At 40.1% G+C, this 25065-nt stretch overlaps 1 protein-coding gene across 4 annotated transcripts in view; it reads right to left on the bottom strand.

Moving 5' to 3' along the window:
• Positions 1-25065, bottom strand: part of LOC114556871 (mannosyl-oligosaccharide 1,2-alpha-mannosidase IA) — a 218198-nt gene that overhangs the window by 13533 nt on the left and 179600 nt on the right. For all 4 annotated transcript variants that reach the window (XM_028579966.1, XM_028579964.1, XM_028579965.1 and 1 more), the window contains 3 exons: positions 6105-6199; positions 443-566; positions 210-303 (listed from right to left, as the gene is read on the bottom strand). In XM_028579966.1, the coding sequence (XP_028435767.1) occupies positions 210-303; positions 443-566; positions 6105-6199 (313 nt within the window). The remainder of the gene's footprint in view (positions 1-209; positions 304-442; positions 567-6104; positions 6200-25065) is intronic.

The raw sequence follows: 25065 nt of genomic DNA, 5'->3' as shown, positions 1-25065 counted from the left end.
GACCTTCCCTTTGCAGCTCAAAGAAGGATTTGTCACCAAGGTAACATGTAAACCTTATGTTTTTCCCCCAATAATACAATAAAGCCATGGACCTTGTCCTTCATTAGAAATACAAATTATATAACCAACATTTACCCATAATCTTATACAATACAATAATCTCACACATGTATAACAAGAATAAAGAATATAACTAACACAATACTTACGTTGGACCCAGTTGCCGCTGACTGGACTGAGGAAGTTGGGGTACAGCCCATGGGGTTTTTCAATCTTGTTCAGTAGTTTTCTGATGTTCATCACCTGCAAAGACACCAGGGTACAAAATAATATCATCAAGATGCCGCACTGCCTTGTTTTCACACATTCACATTGTACTATATCATTTCTTCAAGGATGGAAAGCATCATGCAGAGAATTGGCCTATAAATATATATTGCACCTTCTCTGTGTAGATGGGGTTCCTGGAGAGCTCCGACAGATGGACAAATTCGAGGTGAAGGGTCCCAAACTCAGCCAGGATGCTGCTCCCAGCTGAGGCCCAGCCCCAACTCCAACTGGTGCCACTGCAACAGAGACAATAACCAAACAAGTAGACTGAGTCTCCTGGCACACAGGCATCGACACTTTCGAACACCTTCATAAGATATTAAGTATCCATATTTTCATTATACAAATAGCACATGAGAATTTAACTTTTTGGTACTAGAATAATAAAAACAATTGCTTTGTCAGTCCACTAGATGGTGCAGTTGAGTTTTTTTCTTCTTCTGGTTAGCAGGTGTGACCGAAGAAGTTGGTCAAATAAAGATGCAGTGATTTGAGGTTGGAAAGGAGGTAATAAATTGCAATTTATCACAGAATATCCAAATATGTTTAAAATCGCAATAATATCGTGACATAAGTATCGTGGGGCCTCTGGTGAGTCCCACCCCTGCTACAAAAGTTCCATATTCCAGCTTCAACTGTATGTGTAACACCAGAGCTGAAACAATTAGTCAATTAACTAATTAGCATTTGACCGAAAATGTATCTGCAGCAATTTTGATGGTTCTAGCTTAGCTAGCTAGTTCTTTTCTTTGTATTATGTAATAATTAATTGAATATCTTTTTTGTTTTGGACTGATGGTTGGACAATCCAGGCAGTTTGAATACATCACCTTGGGCTGCGGAAAATTCTGAAGGGCATTTGTCGGTATTTTCTGACATTTCATAGACCAAATCATTTATAAATGAATCAAGAAAATAATCCCCGGTTGCAGCACTATCAAACACTTCATAAATTTAATTAAGTTGAAATAGCTTTCATTTTCTGCTGCCATGTTCATACAACAACCCCTCAAATACAAGGTGATGACAACAAGGTATTAAAGCTGATTTTGTAAACTACAACAATGGGAAACAAAAAAAAAAATCTTGTGGCACTGAAAAAAGAAAAAGCAATGACCAAGAAAACATATTGTTGAGGTCTTTTGGGTTAATTGAATATAAATCTTGTTATGGTGCTGGATGGTGCTGGATGTAAAAAACCTTAAGACCTGCTTCATATTTGCGGTGGGGTTTGTATACTATGATATGCTTGGGTGAAAGCTTAGATAATTTATTGGGTGTTTGCAATCGAGCAATGTGTGCTTATGTTTTTATCTGATTAGTTAAAGAAAAGTTAAGTTGGGAAATGGCAGTTGACGTTAGCTGGCATGCCATAAACATTAATTACATAATGTTAAAAATCTCATCAGAAGTCTATAAAATAACCTTTACCATGGTCTACCATTAACCCCCTGAGGATTAACGTTGTTTGACAAAACTCCTACTCAAAAAGCGATATTACAACATTTATTTACTATTTTAATCACATATAACCTTTGGTAAACTCATTTCAAGCTCCGAAACAATTCATACATCATAAGTTAAGGTTTGTTTTCAAAAGAGATTTGAGGATTTTCAAAAAGCAAACATCGACGTTTCCGCTTTAGCGCCAAATTATGTCTTTATACTTTCTCTACAAAAAATGTAGGCGTCACTATAAGGACAGCTGAGTTTGTTCTGAACATTTTGATATGAAAGACATGGGGATCAGTTATATGCAAATACCTTAAAAAGGTACATTTAAGAAGATATGTGAAAATGCCCTCAGACCTCAGACGGTTACGTATGTTTATTGTTGCCTGATGTAATCAATGTTTGTGTAAAGTTTTATTAACCTCAACTTGACACTTACCAAAGTCTGTTTTCACTGTGTAAAGACGGCTTTAAAAAGTTACCTAGAAACTATCAACATCAATCTCAGACCATTCAGTTTTATTTCCTCAAGTCAGTGTGGGGTAATATCAAATCTAATTCTCAGTTAATGTGTGGTCTCAGAGACAACGCACTAATGCACTACGGCTGTGATTACTTGAAGCAAAATGTACTACTAGAATGACGTTACATATCCTCTAATAAATGCTGGAGAAGATCAGACATCCGGTAATGAATTGAACTGAAGTTGTAAGAAGGGGGAAAAAGGGAGAGAGAGGAGGGAGAGATAAAGGTGGGAGGTGGGTGGTGTGTGAGTCAGAGTTTGCTACTCTGAGGAATGCATCCATTAAAAGTTTGGGGGCTACATCATTAGTAGCTCTGGCTCGAGTCACATCTGATTCCTTTTTTAAGAAGAATCAATCTAAGAATCAAAGCGGCGGTGCACGGCGGCAGTTGGTGGTGTGTGTGTGTGTGTGTGTGTGTGTGAGTGGGTAGCAGAGTGATCACATCGCTGCTACCTTAGGCCTGTACTACGAAGCAAGATTTGGCGTTAATGAGGTAACTTCAGGTTCAACCCAGGGTTTTGTTTATCACACCTAACCTGGTTGGGAGCAGGTTAAGTTAGAGATCAGAGATCAAACGGTGTTAAAGCACCGCCTACTAACCAATCAATACTCGAATGATAACGGCGTCACCGTTAAGATCCGGAGCTCGGTGTGCGGAGAGAGAGAGAGGCGTGCGCTCATAAAAGTTAAAACGTTTAGAGACAGACTACCCTGTTAACATTCCCTATGGGTATTTTTAATAAAGATATAGATTTTCAGCGGAGGTAATTACGTATAAGCTATTTGTCAGCTTCTTGAGCCGGTTTGAATTATGTTTTTATATTTTTATTTGCTCTCACGATCGCTTACCACTGCCAGGGTTGCAACTGAAATAATAGACTAAAGCAACGACAGTTTATGGAAAAGCACACGTGTAATTATGGTCAGATCTTGTGCCTGACTGATGGGGAAGCGATATTGATAAGCATTGTGATTTACGTATTTACAGCATTGGCTATTTTTTTTGCCAGCTTTCCTCCTGTTTTAGGAAGCAGCGACTGTATTGTGTTTTGCCTGTAAAACCGTGTCTGTGTTCTTCATATTTATGTAGAATTATAGTTTGCTCTTCTTATGTAAAATCTGCGGCTCTGGTAGATGTTTGCGATTGGTCGTGCTGTGCAAACACCGCCTCTTTTATGTGAAAGCGTGCGTCGCTGGATTGGGAAACATTGCGTTGATTGAACTAGTTGTTAACCACCGTCGTGACACAACTTATGCGGGGCCGCGGGTTGTTAGGTTTGGTGAAGCCGGGTAACTGAAATCAATCCACGGCAGGTTGATCTTGATTCGTAGTACAGGCCTCTGGTATGCAACAACACTGGCACTCTTCCATTAATCTTTTCACCCCCTAAACAAACAAAAACTCTACACCAGCTATCAGAAATATAACCAAGGTTAGAAAATGATGAAAAATGCAAAGATCAATATCACATGTCATGCATAATGTGTTGGGAAAATTGGCTTTTTTATGCATCTTAACAGAAGAGCTAAAATAATTGTAGCCTTTGATGTTGACTGGGAACACACACACACATCAATCAAATGCTATCGGGACCATCTTCAGCATTTTGAAGGGCTTTTAGCTGTAGAAAACGCTAACAATGACTACCTTATTTTGTTTATTTGTATATTATTAAACACTTGCAGTAAATGTTGCCACAGTATAAAGTGTTTATTAAATCCTGCACATCGAAAAGATTTCTCCCATTGAGTGCTCGTAGAGTGTAAAACAATGAAAGAGCTGGAAGTGTAAAGTGTATACAAAAAAAACACAGCTATCTTAAGCCAAAAAAAGAAACAACCAAACATATATATTTCTATTATCAGGCAAATGATTATTTTCTCGATAAATCTTTTGATTTCATTTTCAAATGTCTTGTCTAACCAACAGTCCAAAACAAAAAGATACTATATAAGGCAAAAATCCTCATATTTGAGAGGCAGGAACTAGAGAATGTCTGTTGTTTTTTTGCTGGAAAAAGAATATTTAAATGATTCATTTCAATCGATCAACTAATCTCTTAATCAAGTAATCTTTTCAACACTTAAACAATTAAAGTCAAATAACAACTTGTAGAGTTTTGGTGTGCGGTGACATCTGAACTTTCACTTGAAATGTATTGTACCACACTTAGCTCAGAGATAAATTTCACCTGCAGTTGTTTGACAGGTCACAACAACACAACAGTAAACATGCAGGAAAGGACTCATAACACCAAGTAATGCACAACAGTACATCATTTGTAGCTTATGAGAAAGTACTTCCCACACACTGTCAGAGCCACAGGCCGTGCAGCAGGACTGAACTCCCCTGTGGGCACAGTGCTGACTGCCTGCTTGTGTTCTGTTACACATTGCATATGTTCCTCACAAGTGACGTGTGCGTGTGTGTATAGTTGATACATTTGTTTGTGTGTCTGGACGTCGTTCCATTCACCCCACATGACCACAGTATGGGCAGCCTGGTTCCTCCTGCCCATCTGTACCACACAGGCCCATGTTGGTGATGTAGCAGGAATTAACTGCAGAATAAGGTAATTAAATCTGCCAGCAGCTGTCCAGCTTGGCTGGTGGGTTAATTGGTAGCAGGTGGATGACAGAATTGCCAGGAAGTATCTTATAAAATAAGATTAGTGAATGAGAGGAATTGGAGGGTATACTGTATGTTTCCCAAAAATCTTAAAAAAAAAGACATAAAAGGAGTTTTGGGGTTTTAATTCAGCTAAATTAATTCCAATAATCCAACATTGGCTGTGTGTAAGTGTGTAATATTTTAGATCCAGTCTCACAACATTTCATCAAGTTGAATCATTAAGTCATGCATGAGACAGAGGTAAAGTCAGGCTGTGGGTATGTAGCCCAGCGATGATAATTTGACTGTCACAGTCACCGACACAGTGCCGTTATCAGCGTTCATCAGTTTGTCAGATTGTTTTTCTGTCTCACGATAAAATTGTTAAATCAGAAAACAAGAGGCTCATTTGTAAACCCCACTCCTGCATACAAATAATCAAACAGAGAGAAAGAGAACTTGAAGTTTATTGTCAGATGCTTTTAAAAAGGAAAAATAGCTTGATGTGTTGCGTGACAGTGGTATTAACAAGATTGTGTCAATAAAGATTTTAGATTAGAAAGCTAATGGTTTGGAACAGATTAAAAATCAAGACAACTAATTTAAATACATGCAAATATTATTCATATGATCTTCCCGAAGTGTTTATGAACCCAGATTAATTCTTATCCAAATGTTATCGTCATTGTAAAGCTTAGCCTGCAGCCGCTACAAAATAAACGGAGAATGTTTGTTTAGACTTTTTTTTTTTAAACAATTTTTTTAATTAACTTTTTATGCACAGAAAATTGGTACTGTCATTTCTAAAAATTCATGTGGAGCTGAATTTTCTTACTAAATTACAGATTTGTATCTACTTTCTTCTTTTTTGAACATGAAAGTGAAAGTTTATTTGTATGAACCAAGATGTCCCGAGGCATTGCAATATCTGAAAGTTAAATTTCAGTTTCATTGCATGTAATTTAACTGAGTTTTAAGAGGAAGGAATACAATATTAGCCTATTTTGTATTTGTTGACCTCTCTCACTTCAAACTTAGATCACGTTTTTGAATCAAGCTCTGCCTCTGGTTGCCAAGAAGAATAAGCTGCATGTGCGCTGATTAATGCCAGCCAGCGTGATAACTCGATATCGTCTTTCATCAGGGATGGAGGACTTTTGGAGGTGAAGGCTGGTGCTGAGACTCACCTCCCCAGGTTGATGACTCCTCGGGGGATTCCAGTTGGCGTGTTAAAGGCAGGCAGCAGCTTCTCTCCTAGCTCCATTACTTTACTCTTGTACAGCTGGAAAGAAAATACAGAAGAAGACAACTTGGTAAATAGACAAATAAATATATATATATATATATATACACACACACAACATGAGAAAAACTGCCCGTCATCTCATCCAAGCTTAAAACAATCACTTTCACAGTCTTGGAATCACAGGCCTGCACACATTTCCCCTCCAAAGCTAATTATGTGAAACATAAGGCCTGCTACAACAGAACTCCAGCAGGATTAAAAGCAATCTCATCGATGTAATCTACAACAGTCCATTTAAAACCGCACTTCCTCCCCATCTCCCTGGGCCAGACTCTTTGAGGCCAAGGCTGAGGCAAAGTTAATGTATCATCTTATAGGTTGCATTATCAGTCACCAACTCTCCATTAGCCAGTGGGAACAATGTTTAAAAAAATTGAAGACAGATACTGAAATCCTGACAAAGAAGGATATGTCTGAGGAGACAAAGGTAGCAGAGCAGAGGCGAGAGAAAAAGAGAAAGCCTAGAAAGCCTTGGAGACGAGAGAGCAGAGAAAGTGATTGAGAAGAGACAGATATGGTATACGGTGGGAAAACAGTTAAAAAGCTGCCAGAAAGAGTTTGTTAGTGTGGCAGTGGTGTGGAGCAGTGACTCAGCAGAAATATTTAAAGCGCCCATATTATTCTCATTTTCCTGTTCATAATTGTATTTTAAGGTTGTACCGGAATACTGCACAGCTCTCTCTCACTGCTGCAGATCCTCTTTTCACCTTGTCTTGGTTTTAGCTACAGAGTGAGATCTCTTTTCTTCTTCTTCTGTAGTATCTTTGATTGCACTTGCACATGTGCAGTAGCATGTAGATCAGATGTCAGCTTGCTCCATAGACAGTAAAAGAAAGGTTGTTTCTCCAACTTCGGTCAGTTACAAGGCAGGATTAGCTGGGAGACTTCTAAACGAGGGCGCACATGTAAGTAGTCCTTTTGTAGATTATGGTGAATTTATGTGTGTTGTAGCAGTGCTTTGCTATTGAGAACGAGGTAGCATGCTAACATGCTAACGGTTGCGGTTAGCCAGCTCGTTTCAGCTAGTGACGTAGAAAGCCGTGCAGATTTTGAACAGCTGAGAGAGACTGAAGGCAGGACACATTCAGAAACAGTATCTCACTCAAAACAGCATGGATGGATTTTTTTCAAAGTTTGTATGCGTGTGGAAGCACCAGAGACACAAACTGACACCCCAAATCCCAGAAAAAGTGATTTTTTTCATAATATGGGCACTTGAAGAAAATTGTGGAAATCAAACCGCAATCAGACTGGCCCTTACTTTCAGGTTTATCATTGTGCAAGTAGTCTTTGTAGTCTGAAAAAGAATGACTTGCTTTTACTGAAGCAAAGTGAACGTATACCTGTATATTTACTGTTAGAATATATTCATAGCAATGTGTGCTTTGCTGCAGTTTGGGACAATGATTTCTTGAAGACCCCCTTTTTTTCTCATTGTACTGTTTGCACACATCTCACAAATATTACTGACAACACGTACATAGCCTTTTTAGAAGTCTTACACTCTTGTGCTTAGCACACATATTTCACAGCTGTAGCTGCAGTGTCCTGCAAACCTACCCATAAGCCTTTGCATTAAACTCTCACACGTTATTGGGGTTGAAAGCTACTCCTGTGGGGTCTTTACAGCTTTACAAAAACACTGCATTACAGACTCTCTCACTTTTCAAGAACAGCAGTTGCAAAATGGTTGGAAAGTGAATTAATACATAGATACTTTATTGATTGAATGAATAAATGAACAAAGTAGACTATATACCGTATTGAACGGACAACTACAGTTTCCAAATTGCAAGAGCCTGACTTTTTTCCTTTTTGCATTTTTCAATAAGGACAGAGTTTTTAATGCAGACTGGTAAATAAGATATTCTTACAGAGGCTGTCAAAAGATATTTTCTGCTGCTCATGCAAAAGGCTATACACAAATTAAATAAATTAAAAAGTGTGCTGGACAAGATCTTCCATTACATTCAAACTGTTCACTTAAAGCAGTAACTACTTGATTACAACAACAAAGTTTGGATAAGACATCTTTAGTTTTTATTTATCAGTGTAACTAATGTGCTTCATCATGACGGTGAGACTGTCTAAAAATCACTACATTTTCTATTGTGCATTATATATATTGTTGCTATTTTATTTGAGTGTTATTTACACTATAGCTCCCTTCCAAATTTCCACAATGGATTTAATAAAATAGTGCCCATGGCATATACACTATGTTTTACTAACAACCCCACAATCTGTCACATTTTTATAGACGGGAATATTACTAGTGCAACAATACACCTGCTAGTGATAACGGAAAATAATGATGATCACTAAGTGTCAGTGTCAAACGTTTTCAAACTGAGCGCCGCCACTGTTTTCACTTATATTACTCATTTAACCCTGATATTGAACATACTGTACATTGTTTTTGTGTATATTTATACATTTAGTTTTTTTTAATATTTATTTACAGGATACATTTTATGTGTGTGTGTAGTGTGGAGGGGGTGTTAGTTTCAGATATTTAGGGGGAAAGGGCACGGTGATATGTTTTGCGTCTCTTCTCAATAAGTTGTGGGATGCAACTAGGGTGGCGGTACACAGTCACTTGTTAATTCTGACAGAATAATACAGAGCAGCCTTAGCCTAATGTGTGTTTTTGTCTGTGTGTGTGTGTGTGTGTGTGTGTGTTTGTGTATGTGCTACACTCCCTCTCGAGTCCCCTGGCTCTCTATTTTATCAAAGAGAGCACTAATGACCCTACGCCTGGTCCCATGTCTTCTCATCGGTCTTTTCTACCCCCGCTGCTGCTGCTCGAGTGATACCAGAGGCCCATAGGCACACACTTAGTTCAAAACAAGCGCATGCACATGCACAGACACACACACACACACACACACACACACACACACACACACACTGGGCTTGCATCATTTTGAATTTCACTACAGAAATGGACTTTAGTTTGTGTAATCGTTGACTGTTAAATGAAACGGACACACACATGCCTTCTTTGTTGAATTTTAAAAACTTGCGACAAGAAGCAGGGGCAGCAGATTATATTGCAGTAATTTATTCTTATTTACTTGTTTATAAATTACTTGATTAATTATAGTAAAACCCCTCTGGCTGGAATCAGCTCTTTGATTTACTGTACGCAGCTCAGAAACTAAATTAAAGGTGGTGTTCATAAATCGGTCTTCTCTGACAGACTTCTGGTCTCTAGTGCCACACTGAGAGACTCCTCCAGCACGTGAGCTTCATTACTGAAGTGCTACTGGTGTTTGCACCGCCTACCCATCTATCCAATAATACAAAGCTATCAATGAAATCCAACATTGGTTATTTTTCAAACATTCCCTGCCTCTCCGATACGATGGCAGAATCGTTGAACTCATTAAAGAACAACACTGATCCGATGTGACAGCCGACAGGTTGCTTTCTTCCCTTAAGTTGGATTTTCCTGTAGGATGGCGAATAGGAAGCTGGACACAAATTCCGTTTCTATCCGCTCTTACCGCTGAAGACATCGGGCATGCAGTCATCTCTGGCACAGCAAACATTGTCAGAGACCGTTTCTCCAACCGTCTATGTAAAATTTTGTTGTACAAATTGTTTATTTTAAGAAACATGTTGCCCTGTGAATTAAATGGTAAGACTGGTGGTATTCTATATGTTTTTTATTGTCAACCAATCCATGAAAAGACCAAAACTAAAAATGTGTTAGTCCATCTCTCAATACTTCTTCTGCCCTGTCTGTTGCTCTCAGCCCCAAGCCCATTGGTTTTTATTGAACACGTACAACTATATATATATATATATATATATATATATATAAAAAAAAAAAAAAAAGAGTAACAAATATATATATTTTAAAAAAAGGCAAAATAATTTACTTGTAATTTGTTGACAATAAGAATATATAAAGGTAATTTGGACAGCACTCCAAATACTTTTTATTGCCACAAGGACATTTTGGCATGATGCCCTTGTGGCAATAAAAAGTATCAGTTGAGGTGCTGTCCAAATGACCTTTATGTATTACTATGCTGCGTTCCATTGGAAGCCGGAGCTGGGAATGACGTCATACCCGAGTTGAATGCAATCCATTTAAAAGTCGGATTTTCATTGTTTTCATTAGCTCTAGCCCGGTTAGCTATTGTTAGCAATACCAGTTGATAACAAACATATTACGCCGTTTTTTGTGCATGCAAACAGCGTCCACAGATAGAAGTTGAACATGCATGTGTGAACGACTGAGTTAGTGACACATATAAGACAGAAGTGCATATAACTATGTTACTGCAGCTTTCACAACTGTTGATACAGGGGGCAGCCATGTTGGATTTTGAACTCTGGCTACTGCAAGGTTGTCCGAGTTCCAAGCTCGGAAATCTGAGGTCAGGGGGCGTGTTTCCGACTTTGACCTCGGAAAATCAGAGTTCTGAGGTAAATGGACTGCGGCATTATTCACATTAAGGATCCAGCACCCAGTCTTCAAAGTCTTCTATTTTTTAATATGAGTTGAAAGCGTTAGGTCTTTTATTTTTGACAATAAGAAAAACATTCACTTTCACCTGCTTTAAGATGAATCACAGCGTCTTACTCATACAAAGGTTTTGGCTCCTCTTCAAGATTCTTGGCTTGACAACCAACCTACTATATCTCACAGGTATGCAGCAAAGCATTTGTGAAGCCACAACACGCACAACCTTGAGGCGGATGGGCTACACCAGCAGAAGACCCCACCAGGTACCACTCATCTCCACTAAAAATAGGAAAATGAGGCTCACAATTTGCACGAGCTCACCAAAATTGGACAGTTCAAGACTGGAAAAATGTTGCCTGGTCTGATGAGTCTCGATTTCTGTTGAGACATTCAAATAGTAGAGTCAGAATTTGGCGTAAACAGAATGAGAACATGGATCCGTCATGCCTTGTTACCACTGGGCAGGCTGCTGGTGGTGGTGTAATGGTGTGGGGGATCCTAGGGCTGGGCGATATGGCCTAAAAAAAAAATCCCCGATTTAAAAAAAAAAAAAATCCGATTTAAGATTTAAATGAATTTTTTTCTCCCTCTACTTAAAATCAATCTGCAGATGACAAAGAAATTGTTCAAAACAAGGTTTATTTTGTTTTGACTCATACACACACGCACACATATGGGGCATGTATACCATTATGATCATTCATGCCAATTTTGTGGAAATATAAATTGGTTTGAGTGTTTTCCTTACCAGTTTTTTTTTATTTATTTTTTTTGGGGACAAACGTCGAAGCGGAACTCCGTGCTACAGAGCGGCGATTTAAGTTGTTTAAGCCGCTACAGACCTCCGTCACAGCTCAGTTGTATTAGCGGCATTTAGTAGATGTGTTGAGCCGCAACAGAGTTCCTCAACACCGCCTCTGGTGCCCCGCTTGGTGCTCCTTCAGATCAGCGGTAGCTGGTGGTTCAGTTATCCGAGAATAGGTGACTGTCACCCGGGGACAGTGCACCGCGAGCGGCCGGTCATGTCGGTGGAGATTACGGATAAGTAAGTAATGAAACGACTGGTTAAGAAAATAATTAATGTTAGTCCCTGCCATGTTGTTTGTGTATCTCTATGGCAAACGCGCGGGGGGAGGGCTGAGTCCGTTCGGATCTACGGGAGCCCAGAGGGGAGCGTCGCCGGATGTTAAGGAGAAAATCGATTTTTCATTTAAACAAATCCACGTTAACTACACATTCGAGTTAATCGATAAAATCGATTTATCGCCCAGCCCTAGGGGATCCCTTTTGCCTTCAGAATTGCCTTAATTCTTTGTCTCATTGATTCAACAAGGATGCTGGAAGCATTCTTTAGAAATATTGGCCCATATTGATAGGATTGGGTCAAACACGGTATTAGTATGGTGTTCCTAATAATCCTTTCGGTGATTGTATAATGTGGCAATAAAATGACTAACTGTGTGACTGGCTGCTGATGTGTTTTAGCAGCCAGCAGAGAGCTTCATCAGCTGCAGAAATCCCTAACTCACAGTGTCACTGAGTAAAAATGTGAACAAAGCCCTGCCTCTTTTACACCTGCCATCACCCCTTTATTCATGCTGAGCTATAGGAGACAAAGACAGCAGAAAATCTGATCTGCTGAAGATGATAAATGGATGGTAAGTAGCAGTGTCATGGAACACACATCTGCAGTCTGAAGACAAATTTCACCTCAGCTTCAGAGGACTGTTTGTGGTTTCCTTGATTCTGTCCTCTAGTTCCGAGACCAAAGCACATGCAGAGTGCATGCATAATGCTGTCTTTTTACAAGCCCAGCACAGCAACCAGTTGCCTCTGTGAGAAGAGTTTATTTGAAGCCACTTCATGTTCCTGTGCTCCAAAAATAATGACTGAATCTAAAAACTCGGCGGGTGACATTTTGAGAATCTTCTGATGTCGCCTGTCTGAGAATTTTTTTTTTTCTTTGGACCACCGATGAATAATTCCTATTTGGCAGCTTATGAACATAGATCTGCAAACTAACCTCTTCTGCCTCCGCCACTATCTCGCACCAACATGCAAGTCCACAGTCATTTTCTCATCTTTTTTCCTTTGTCCTGAACGTCGGAGATCAGCTTGATCAAAAACTAATCTATAGAGTCTCCGTCCACAAAAATGGAAAAACAACTCATTCCCTACTGTCGTGTCATTCAGATTCATACAGTAGATCCACAGAAAGCTTGTGACGACAGCGATCACCTGTGGATGAGCCAAATAAAAGGACAGAAAAGACTCAAGTGGGTTTGTTTTTATTTGTGTCATCACTCTATGGGCCAAGGCAAAATGTCAGTCACAATTTCCAAAAGCCCAAGGTGAAGTCTTCAAATGTCTCGTTTTGTCAAACCAACAGTCCGAAAACCCAAAGATATTTAGTTTACTATCACATAAGAAAAACAGACCACCCTCAAAACTAAGCAGCCGGAAAATCATTTAAAGAATTAATCGATAATCAAAAGAGTTGCAAATAAATTGTCAATTGACTAATTGCTACTTTGTTATAGTAAAACTTGGATTTAGTTTTCACATATAAGCTTAACGGTAAAAGTTGAGACAAAATAATGATTTACAAGTCAAACAGTGTTTTTTTTTTACTAAAGATTATTTTCAGGGCTTTTTGGCCTTTATTATATAGGACAGCTGAAGACAGGAAAGTGGGAGAGAGAGGGGGAATGACATGCAGTAAAGGGCAGCAGGTTGGAATCGAACCCACGCCGCTGCTGTAAGGACTGATCCTTAGTACATGGGGCACACGCTAAACCAGGTGAGCTAGCAGGGCGCCCCGCAAGTCAAACCTTTAGCCTTAAATGCTAAAAATCTTCAAACTGAATCTTTTCTCACTACCCCTCTTCCTCTTGACATGAGTCCTAGAACCCTAACTGAATATGATCGTGTCGTAGAAGATTATTTCACATTCTGAGTTTCAGGTCAAGTTCAGTCTGAAGTCATCAATTTTTTATGGCTCTATATATGCCGTATGTACTGTAAGTGTCTGTTTTGTGCATTGTTATTTCTATATGTTAAAAAGTGGTTCAACGGCTGCTGCTGGCTGAAGGATATCTAAGGTTTAATTCTGCTGAGGCCATAATAAGACGCTCATTTTCTTGTGCAACTTGAAGAAAAAGTTGATTCTTTATAAGCAGCGACTGCACCTGGTTTGTTTAGTTTCTCTCCCAGCAGCATTGATCATTATTAGGATCCTTTTCTTTTGTTTGTACCGTCATGGGTCTGCCTGGGGAACGAGGGGAATATTCAAAAAGAAACGGATATACTACAGGTATCTCAAAAACACTGGGTTTATTCATCACTGATTGAAAGAAATATGACAAGTTTCGGCTTCAGTCATCTTCCCCAATGTTTCCACCATTTCAGCCGGATTTGACAAAACTGACAAGAGAAGAACTTTCTTGCACATTGATTTTGTTCTTCATTTCACAAGCTGCTGGTGCGAGCTGACTGTGAAGCAGAAGAGTCCACAGGTCGCAGCACCTTCACACGACTACAGTACGGTTCAACAAGTCTGAATCTCAGTGCGATCAACACTGTTGCCTTTGACCAAGCTTTATCAGGCTTTCAATGCTACAGATGGTGCCTGTTTTGAGCAGCATCAGTGGTGTGTAAAATGTTTTATTAAATATTCAAAATTATCAAGGGCAGAGTAGCAAAAAAAGGCTGTCTATTGTACTGTAGGCTCTCTTCAAACCATTAGTGTTCCCAAAAAAGGCTAACCACTGCTAATTCTAAAAACATAGCATTTCATTCCCTCCATGCCAGTGATTTCTTTGCTAATCTTTATTATATTCTGTTGCACAAAGCTGTAATTTTATGCCTGCAACACATGTTTCGGCGTCTCCATCGACAAAAACCTAGCAGTGTGACACAGATGTCTTGAAATCTGTCTGATAACTCGCAGCACGCAGTCCCACATCAGCCGATGCCGGAAACGAAAATTACTCTGCATAATTTATGCAGCATAGCATCGCCTAAGAGTGAGTAGGTGAACATGCAAAAGTAGACCCAATAAATTACACATGAGGACTTCTCAGAAAACAAATGCAGCTGTAAAATGTGAGCACCCACCAAAGCCCAAATTAAAACACAAACAAGTGGCGGCTACTCACTCAAGCCCCCGCTAGAAAGGAGCAGCTCTGAATTAGTCCACATTACAGCTATATTGTTAAGCAATGTTCATCAGCTTAAGTGTTCTTCTCTCAAACACATGACCGCCCGCCTACTTTCTACCCCTCCCTTTGACCCACTAAACTGGGCTTATACAAATCATTTCACAGTTTGCTGACTGCTGCTACTGTATAATACAGCAGTCACAGTTTCTGTTATTCCTCCCTAGCCAATTATGCAATTATAGTGCATATATATATATATATATATATATATATATATATATATATATATATATATATATATATAAACTCTCTGCCTTGTGCTTCAGCTCTCCATGTTACCCAGAGCCTAATTACTGAGTATGAAAGCACACCATTATATCTGCCCTGTGTTTTTCTGTGTTGAATGCCAGAAAAAAACAAAAAACATTTCCTGTTGCACAGAATTATGGATATTTGTGAAGATGTAATTGATAGGCTGTCGTAAACATAACTGGTCATTATTGGGATGTTTCAACTTCAATATAATCTTTCCATATTACAGTACAGCCATGGAGTGGCACTATATGCATCAGTTTTTTCTGTTGAAAAGCAGGCAAAGCTGTATTTCATCTAGCTGATTATTGTGTATTGCAATACCATTCCTGCAAGAAATTAAAGAGGGTGGCGGGGTTTGAATCCAGAGGGAAGAGTTAATTCCACCCATGTTAAAAAGAAATACATGGACTCTCTGTTACAAAATCTTGCTAGATTTGTGGAGCCGTCTCTGAGCTGCCTGTCACAGCAAATCACTGTGAGCCATTGTCTTCACACCTTGAGAGATAATAATGTTGGCACACTGGACCTCAATATAGTATGTATCATGCTTACACACAATGATTAACTAATCATGGCCATGAGTGTGCTTCAATTGTCTGCAATTGCTGCATTTGTCTTACATAATGAAAATAAAGTAATTGATTTGATCAGCTACTCCAGTGCCGCTCAGTCTCAACGCTCCACACAGAGAAAATAAAAGAGATTTGCTGTCACATAACAACACTTTATACACCTGTTTGAATTAATGGATGTCAAACAAGAACAGCCATCTCCATAGCAACAGACCAGACCAAATTATTGATTGGGCAGTAAGTCTACTGCCCAATCAATAATTCCACCTACAATATCCCTGGTGCCATAACCACTCTGCCATTGTTACAGGGGAAGAAGAACAGGGAGAAGTTGGGGCTGATGGGATACAGAGAGCAGCAGTGGTTGGAGAGGATGTCAGATCCAGTTCTCATTAGGGCCATGACAGAGTCTCCCAGGCCTGGTGTTGGAGGACAAGAGTACCTCGTGGCCCACTGAGCTAACAGGTACCTTCCTGTGTGGGCACTGGCAGACAATACTCCCTGAGAAACTGCAGGAAATCTTGTTAAAGTCTAAGAGAGAAAAACTGTCTGAGACTGTCTGTCAGTTACATGCAAATGGCTGAGATATCGCAAGACTGTGTGGGTGATGTATTAAAGTTTTCACACATACTTTTCTTATATCCTGTCAGCAACTTGCAATCAGAGACAAAATCTAAAACTTGAAAGCACTGCTAGATTCACTCAGATGTTGCACTGTTCATTATACTCATCAATACAGAGGTACTGTACTACAGTAGTAGTGGCTTAAACACAAGTTTGTCCTTTGGTTGACTGCTATTGGACAGGCCATGGAGTCCCTAAACTCTAAATGGTTAACCCGACTGAGAACATGACATCAAATTTCATGGAAGTCCGTCTATTAGATTGAGATATCTTCTCTCCAGAACTGACATTTTGGATGAATGCGGCACAAGTGGAAAACTCAGTGGAATGTCCAAAATGGAAAAAGTTAATACATTTTATGGTAAAATTGCCTGTTAAATCCAGATTATTCCTGTTCAAGTGGCTGATTTGGCCTGATGCTGGAGCTACAATGTCATTGCTTTCACAGGTCATAAATCAAAGTATTGGGCAAATGAAACTTTGACCTTATGATGGCGCTACATGAATGGTCAGGGGATCAAAGTTATACAATGATATGAGGATCATGAGGATTTATCCTCTGGGGACCAAAATCTCATCTCTCCAACACTTAAATGAACAGAGAGACATTTTGGTCTGAACCAAAGTGGTGGACCGACCAATAGACCGACATTGCCTTTTGTACACTAGAGCCATGTTAGCGGCATGTCTAAAAACCAAGCTGTAAGATACGTTGCTCTGGACCGACGACAGAACAACCGGCATAATCATTCTCAGACTGCCTGTTGCAGAGATGACAAAGAACCACTGCCATTCTTTACTGCAAATGGTTGCCTAAGTGCGAACAGAAGTGTCCATCTTTGAATTTATCTGTATGAAAAGGTCCACACCTCCACCTCCAAGACATCTCTGAATGCTTCTTCAAAAGAGATACACATGATCTACGAGAAAAGAACCATCAGATTAAAAGAGGGTGGTAATGAGATTGGAGGGACACAATGCCGTGAGGGGGTGAAGAATAAAGTGTAGAAAATAAAGCAGTCACAGCATCAGTGGGAAAGAGAGAGTGAGAGAGAGAGATAATGGGGGTGGTTTGTGTCTGAATCTTTGACTGGGATGAGAGGAGGCAAGGCAAGATGAAGAAGATCAGATTTGGGTTATCTGTGTGGCCTAGCATGTGTCTGCGGTTCAGTTGACGATAGGAGCTAGAGTAGCTGTTTGTGGAGTGAAAAAGAGAGAGAGAAGCAGGGCTTCTTTAAAATCTCCTTTATGGCAGAGCCGGGCTTCAAAGCATCGCCGGCTTCCTCAAAGACTCGACTCAGTGGAGGATATGGCCACTGTGATGCCATGCATGTGGGTGAGCGATTGTGAGTGTGTGGAGGCGAGAGAGACAGATGTATGCTCGACAATCTGTTTATGTCCTCTTCATCTGTAAATTAGGATGCCATATAACATGCTTTCAGAGATGAATGCGTATGGCATGAATCCTTCATTGGTGCTTCTGCAGGAGGTTAGTGTCAGTGGCTGACAATGTGGAGGAAGGTGGCAAAGAGGTACAGCGGTGTAAGCAGAGTGCACTCGGAGGCTACAGATGTGCTGTCACGCATGTCAGCCCAAGGAACATATGCTGTCACTGTGCCTCTGAAGGGTGGTATCTTTGGAGTAAAGTTGCTGCCCTGAATGACAAAACCTCTGTGTAATCTATCCTCCTTAAAAAAGCCTGTACATAATCACCAGTCCTCCATAGAGTCTGTGAAGAAAAGGCAATTCAGCTTAACAGTGCACAGGCTGCGTAGCGTAGATAACCGCCATTCAGACCCACAAAATTTCACTGCTTTTCCAAGAAAATTGAAACGAGTAAGACACTCAGTTCCACAAGTTCCTCAAAAGGGGTGAGAGCAAAGGCAGCAGCTCACTTGTTTAAAAAGATACGTAGACATTTCATCAGCAAGCTGTAAGTCCTATTTTAAAAGAAAAAAATGTAGAAAGTCATACAAGGTCAAATTAGTTGTTTTTTTTTAATTAAAAATGGGAATATGTGTAAGACGTTAAGGCATTACCTCAGTGAAAAACTAAGATAATGATATATTATTTCATATATTTATTATAATGTATTTTTGTCAATGCATGTTTTATCTGTCTCACACACAATAATGGGAGTTGTAATAAAAGTGTTACAGGGCTGCAGAACTCATCTGGAAATGCAGGGTATGGTAATTTGTTTTTTTTGGCACGCTTTAATTAAGCTCTGCACTCTTGCAGGCACGGCAGGAGTGGCAGAATGTGGCAGAGAGGACTGATCTGAGAACTGTAGAAAGGGGTCATGTAGGGGTCACGTCCTCCAGTTTCAATATCAGGCAATTAAGCCTCAAATCTGAATCAAAACAAAATTCCATTAAAAAGAGCAGTTTTGATGCCCACTCTTGAAAATGTGCTGCAATCCTATTTTCTTTTCCCCCTACCTGCAATGAGAACATGTTTTATGACATTTACCTTGGCCTCCCACAATACACCACGTGCCTTCAGATCTGACGTAGATGGTGCGATAATGCTGGGAGGGTTTTTCACCACAGCGGTGAAAATGAAATGTCTGCCTTCTACAAGCCTGCTAGCAGGTTCATTTTCTAGATCGTGAATCTTGTACACCAATCCTTTAAATCTTTCAGTTTAAGACAAATCCCTTTCTGGAAAATCACCTTTTAACAACAGGCTGCTTGGTCAACATGCTGGTTCACTGAGTGCAGGAAACTCAAGACTTTCATTCTGCTGCGAAGGCCTGAGGTCACGTGTACATGAGTGTCCTTGAGCGAGACAATGACTACATTTAAATGCACATAATATTCCAGGTTTTGCCCTTATTCCGAAAAAAACGATATTCTGACTAAGCTGTTGACGTGGCTAATGAAAGTGAATATTCCACTAATATTCCTGTTTACCGTGCGTTAGCCGTGCAAAATATGATTTTTTCAGTTTACCAGTGGTGGTGGACTTGTTGGACCGTGCTAACACAGCGTCCGTCTTTCATTCCTTCAACCAGCTTCTTGAAAAGGTCGGCGTAGCAATGTTTGTGCACATCCAAAAACCTGTTGATATCCAAGTCTTTGATAATGTTTAAAAGTAGCTGTGTTTCTCCTTCTTATCGGGTCTGCAGCCTTGCAAACTGTTGGCTGGTTTGTTTGTGTACAGCAACCATAGCAACGCACAGAGATGACCATAAACCGTAAACAGGCAAGTGGCCGTAAACTGTGGTAAAAACCCTGATTGAGACGCATATTTTGAATGCACTGTATACAGTACAAAAAATGCCTCTAAAAACCAGAATACCTGAATATCCCACGCCTTAATCGGAAAATGCTTTATTCGGAAAAAGGCCTTATTCGGAATATCCAACCAGAATATGCTGTTTATGTGGCCTGTATCAAATTCAGAATATTGTCATATTCGGAAATAATAAATGCTCCCTTGAGGGATGGGTTAAATGCAGAGAATGAATTTCGCTACATGTACGTGTATGTGACAAATAAAGTACCTTTTAATAGTGGAATATTGGTGTGCATGTAAAAATACAATGAATCTCTATTAGCTGTAAGGTTACTGTTGTGCAGCTGATCCTCTGCTCTGAGGCACAAAGTGAAATGTCAAATTCCCTGATGGCTACAGTAAAGAAATACAACAAAAGAGGAAGCCCTTTCACACAACACACTGTATGTAAACTCTCTAAAAAGACATCAACAATAGACATGCCTTCAGGCTTTTGTCAGCTTCTGTTTAACAGCACTACACAGAGGCATTGCTGATGACATGCCATTTGCCAGTGATCTAAAATGCTAGTTTTTGCAGTCAAAATCAAATCATCGCCTTAGGATATGAAACATATGGTATAATATCCCTCTCGATCTTCCACAAGCGTAAAGATGGATCCTCTTGATTCTTTCAGCACCAACCTCCATGAGTTGGGCTATTATCCTCTTAGAGTCTACCTCGGGGACCTACTTAGATGGCAATGCGTTCTTCTCTGTGATTGGCCTGGCAGGCTTGCTGTTGCCATGGTTTTGGCTGGGGCTGCGCTGCAGTTTTCGCTAGCTCCATCTGTCTTGGGTGTCAGCTGGGTGGAAAACGCTGTGATTCCACTCATTTTCTCACTGGGGGTGGGGGGGGGGCGGCGGCATCCATCCTGCTGCCACTCCCTCTGTCTCCGCGGCATACATCAACACATTTCCCGACTCTAGTTCAGACACACAGCTCGACAGTAAAGAGGATTGTTATTTGGGGTTGGACATGCTTTATCAATTTGAAGGCAAAATAATGTTAGGAAAGCTGAACAGATTTACTTGAGTCCTGCCAAAAGACACAGGTGCAGGAATCCAGCACCAGGAGTGAAGAAAACAAATAAATACTGTGGAGCTATTCTGAGCCCAAAGAGAAAGGAGGTCACTCATATGAGAAAAATGTTAACCCGGCTTACATTTTATAATTAAACTTCTATGCCAAGCTGCTGCACATTCTACATTCCAGTTTCCTTGTATACACCTTTTATTCCCAATAATTTTCAATAACTGCATATTTTCTAGATTATTTGTATATGTAAAATTGGGAAGTCTGGACATGTTGTCTCTGAATAATTCAAGTTTGACTCTATCTGAAAATACCTAAAGCATGGGCAACATGGGCAGTCCTGGTAACAATGATGCAGTATTGACTGTGTGCCCACTGAGGCAATACCAGAGCAGAGCAATGCTTGAGGGCATCTGGCTTGTAGTTTTTCCACCTGAGATTAGCACCTGTAAATCTGTGGTCACTGGCCCTTAGCCATTTCTCCTGGAACATGCTAATATGATTTGGTCCGGTTTTTCCACGGGGTGTTGTTGATTCTGTACAAACGTAACTTGTGTTGCATTGGAATTCACACTTTTGGACATACCAAGAAAAATGTAGTCAGACCACTAACTAGAAAAAGAAATTGCACTCCACCAGCTGGAGAAAAAAAAGACCGCCACAGGCATGACCAACAACATAAATAAACGCAAATCATTCTGACACATTCTTAGTAAGAGGATTGCTGGGAGTTTTGACCTATCACAAGAACTTGAATATCTTTGGGCTGAAGACGCTGGGCTGAATATTCTTACGAGATGGTGAGTAATGGTGTCTGATATTCCCCAGACCCCTCAATGTGCGAGGCCCTAGGGTCATCTGAGGGACCCCTGTCTTGCCACAAATGTCACAGCTCATAGATATTGCATGGGCCTCCACCTTTTGATGCTAATTGAATGTTACTGCTCACCAAGTTAAAGAGGAAGTGCAGGAGGAGCAGAAAAGGAGTGAAGATGGAAGGTGGAGGGGAAAGTGAAAATGTAAAGAGAAATGTTTGCATGATAGCTGAAGAGAAAGGATTACATGTATATATGATGGTACGCACATGCATAAAACCATGCATACACCATTTCTAACGCATCATTTTTTATAAAAGTTTTTTATAAAAGAACGTGAGGTGAGAATATGTGCACCTCAAGGCTTCTTTAGACCATGTTAACACAAGGCTTTCTAAGGTCAGCTGCAGGGGGTTGTGATAAGGAGATGAAACATAAGTTGAGAAATGGAATCAAAATAATAAAACAGTTGTTAATTAATTTTGTCATCCAATTTGATCGATTTTTTTCTGTCCCTGTATAATGCTTATTTCACATTATCTTCTATTGTGAAGCACTGTGTAAAGTCTGTTTTGATACCGGCTCTATAAATTAAATAAATGATCATAGTCTGACATTTATTAATAATGATGTATTAATTAATAAATTTACCTCTAATGTGATAAATTAATGATAAGGGTGCTATAAATAGCCCAGACTGATCTCATAAAGTGGCGTATGTATGACACGCCAATTCGTATGCCATTTTGGCGTGTTAGTAATAATCGTTTATCAACGCAATTCGCCCGCCGTTGACCTACATTACGAGTGAATTCTCGCCGTAGCGAGTAGTATAAAAGGGACTTAAGTCCGCGGATGGGTAAAACACAGGACTTTCACCCAGGAGAGCCGGGATCGCGTCCTGTGTGTGGAGATTTTCAGCCGTTTTATTTTTTTAATTTTTTAAGCCTTACCCAATGTTTCTTTCCTAAACCCAACCGTTTATTGTTTTCCTAAGCGTGTTTTTGTCGTTTTTTTGTGTTACTAAAGCCTTTCCCAGTGTTCTTTTCCTAAACCCAACCTTTTTTTTCTTTTTTCCGTTCTCGCGATAGTACGTCACGTTCTTGCAATAGTACGTCACGTTCTCGCGATAACACGCAACGTGGCGATGCCACGTGGTGTGTATGTTTACATCTGCTGTATACAGCGTAGACATACACGTGGATAGCTCAAAATGCGTACATCTAACACGCCATTTGGCTTTAGGAAAGTGCCGTGTATGTTTACGCAAAGTCATGATGCCATGTTGAATAGCCACACCGTGGGTAATGACAGCTGCTCTATTATTCTTGAGAACCTTGCCGATATGTCACAATCTTTAATATTGCACTTTGTCTTTGCGGTTATTTTAATTGACAGGTATAACAGGTGGAGCAGGCAGAAGTACTGATATGTAAGCTATACAGTAGTCCAATCAAAACTGGATTTATGAGGAATATACAAATATTGATATTAGGGGGGGTTTAAAAAGGTTTTTAAATGTGATGTACAGTACAGAATGTGTGAATGCATATTAATTTCTTTGTGCTGTGTCTTCTGACTTTGTAAACACTTAACTATAAACCTAAATCAGGAATCTACACAGTTTTATGCATTAGGGTTTAAAAGAAAGAAACCTATAAAAGGGATGGATGGTAAATTGTTCAGAAAGCCAGATTTGAGTGTGATGCACCTAATCAATATCCTCTCTGGAGCAGAACATATTTGTCAGCCATGTCAGATAAAATATACAACTATGCCTTTTCTTCTTGAAAGTCAGTTGGCTGATCACACTTGAAAATAAATACTTAAAATCTGTGTGAACTGAAGTCTTTTGGAGGCCATGGACTCAGAGCTAACAGGCTAACATCGCCCACTAGCATGCTACCATTCACAGGCAGTCCACCGTCTGTGAGGAACATTACTGTTACTCAGCTCAGTGTAGAAATGTGCCCATAAAGAGAGATTGTGATGGGGGCTGACCCTGACAGGCTACACTGAGGCAGAACACCACCAGGCGGCCATCAGCTCTCCACTCGGCTGAGAGACAGTTGTTGATTGCATCAGGAAGTCCTCAATCGATGAGCCAGCATAACACTGCTACAAAAAGGGTCTGACTTTAGTGTGTGTGCGTATGTGTGTGTGTGTGTGTGTCCGCTGGATTTGCCACATTTGAGTGCCAGTGCTGTTATGTGAATCAGTGGTTGGCCCTGCATTGGGAGTCAGATGTTTAAATGTTATTTATTGATGCGTGGAAAACAATCAGCTTAACACAGCGCTACATTACCAATTATTTCCCATTCTGTAACGGTAGAGCAAATCCTGCACAGAAGAGTGTGAATGTATGTTTGTGAAGCTGCACTTTAATGTTTCAGGGGAATAAATGTAAAGTGTTCATTCGGAGATAGATGTTCTTATTAGGGATGGGCATGATTACTCGACGATCGATAATTGATTATTAAGAATTTCGTTGATGACGTTAATTTGTTATTGATTAAACTAATACTGGTTGCGTTGCGTAGTGTGAGTCTTGAAGCAATTAAATTAATTTCACAGTGTGGCAGCAATTAAACATTTTACCACTGGGGGGCAATATTTGACTCCATACTCCGTTACCTGGCTGCGAGTTTCCGTTTTGATTTCAAAAGTAATCATGAAGAGGACACGGCAAAGTGTGGCGTGGGACCATTTAGATTTTAATTTTTTTTTTTAAACGACTTAGTTCACTGCAAACACTGAGATGCCGTGTATAAGTACAACACGGCCACGACTCAAATGATGTAGCCTGCCACTAAACAAAGTGTACCCGAGCCTGTTAATGTCGGTGGCGGCCGCGGTGTATCCTGCTCTCAGTCTCAACCTAGCATAAACTCGGCGTTAGCACGGAGGAGCTGCGATGCACAATCAGCAGAGAAAATTTTCTTTCAAAACTTTCAAAAGTTCCTTGACATGGATATTGGAACCAGCATATCACATTTCGTCACGACGTACCATCACCAGACTGGTAGAAACTCACTACGAAGAACGGAATAAGGTTCCCCGGGCTGGCCAAGTTAGCGCGGAGGTAGGCGACCTGTGCATCCCGGCAACGCGGGTGTTTTCGGCGGCTGGACTGATGGTCACCAGGTAGCGGTCGAGTCTGACCTCAGATCATGTCAACATGCTTATCTTTCTCAACAAAAATTATTAGGCTTTGTCCCGTACCTTGGATAGTTTTGAGTTACATTCTGTTTAAGAACGCCGGCTCGCAGCTACAAGTTCTGCTGCTTCAGAGCGCCGTACCGCAGCGCATCTATAATCTATAACCTCCAGTTTAACTGCCACAAGTTGTTCTTCTTGTAATTAAGATCTCATCGAGGAAAAACACGCTGTATTTTTGTATTTTCATTGCATTTTTAATTTATAAAAAGTTAAATAAATCATGAATTTTAATATAAAAATATTAATGATTAATCGATAGCCGATCGTTAATTCTGCCGACGATCACCGAAGAAAATTTAATCGAATGCCCATCCCTAGTTCTTATATTCTGTAAAAAGACAAG

Source organism: Perca flavescens, chromosome 6 (genome assembly GCF_004354835.1).
Source record: "Perca flavescens isolate YP-PL-M2 chromosome 6, PFLA_1.0, whole genome shotgun sequence".
Lineage (NCBI taxonomy): Eukaryota > Metazoa > Chordata > Actinopteri > Perciformes > Percidae > Perca > Perca flavescens.
This window is presented reverse-complemented; position numbering and strand designations above follow the sequence as displayed.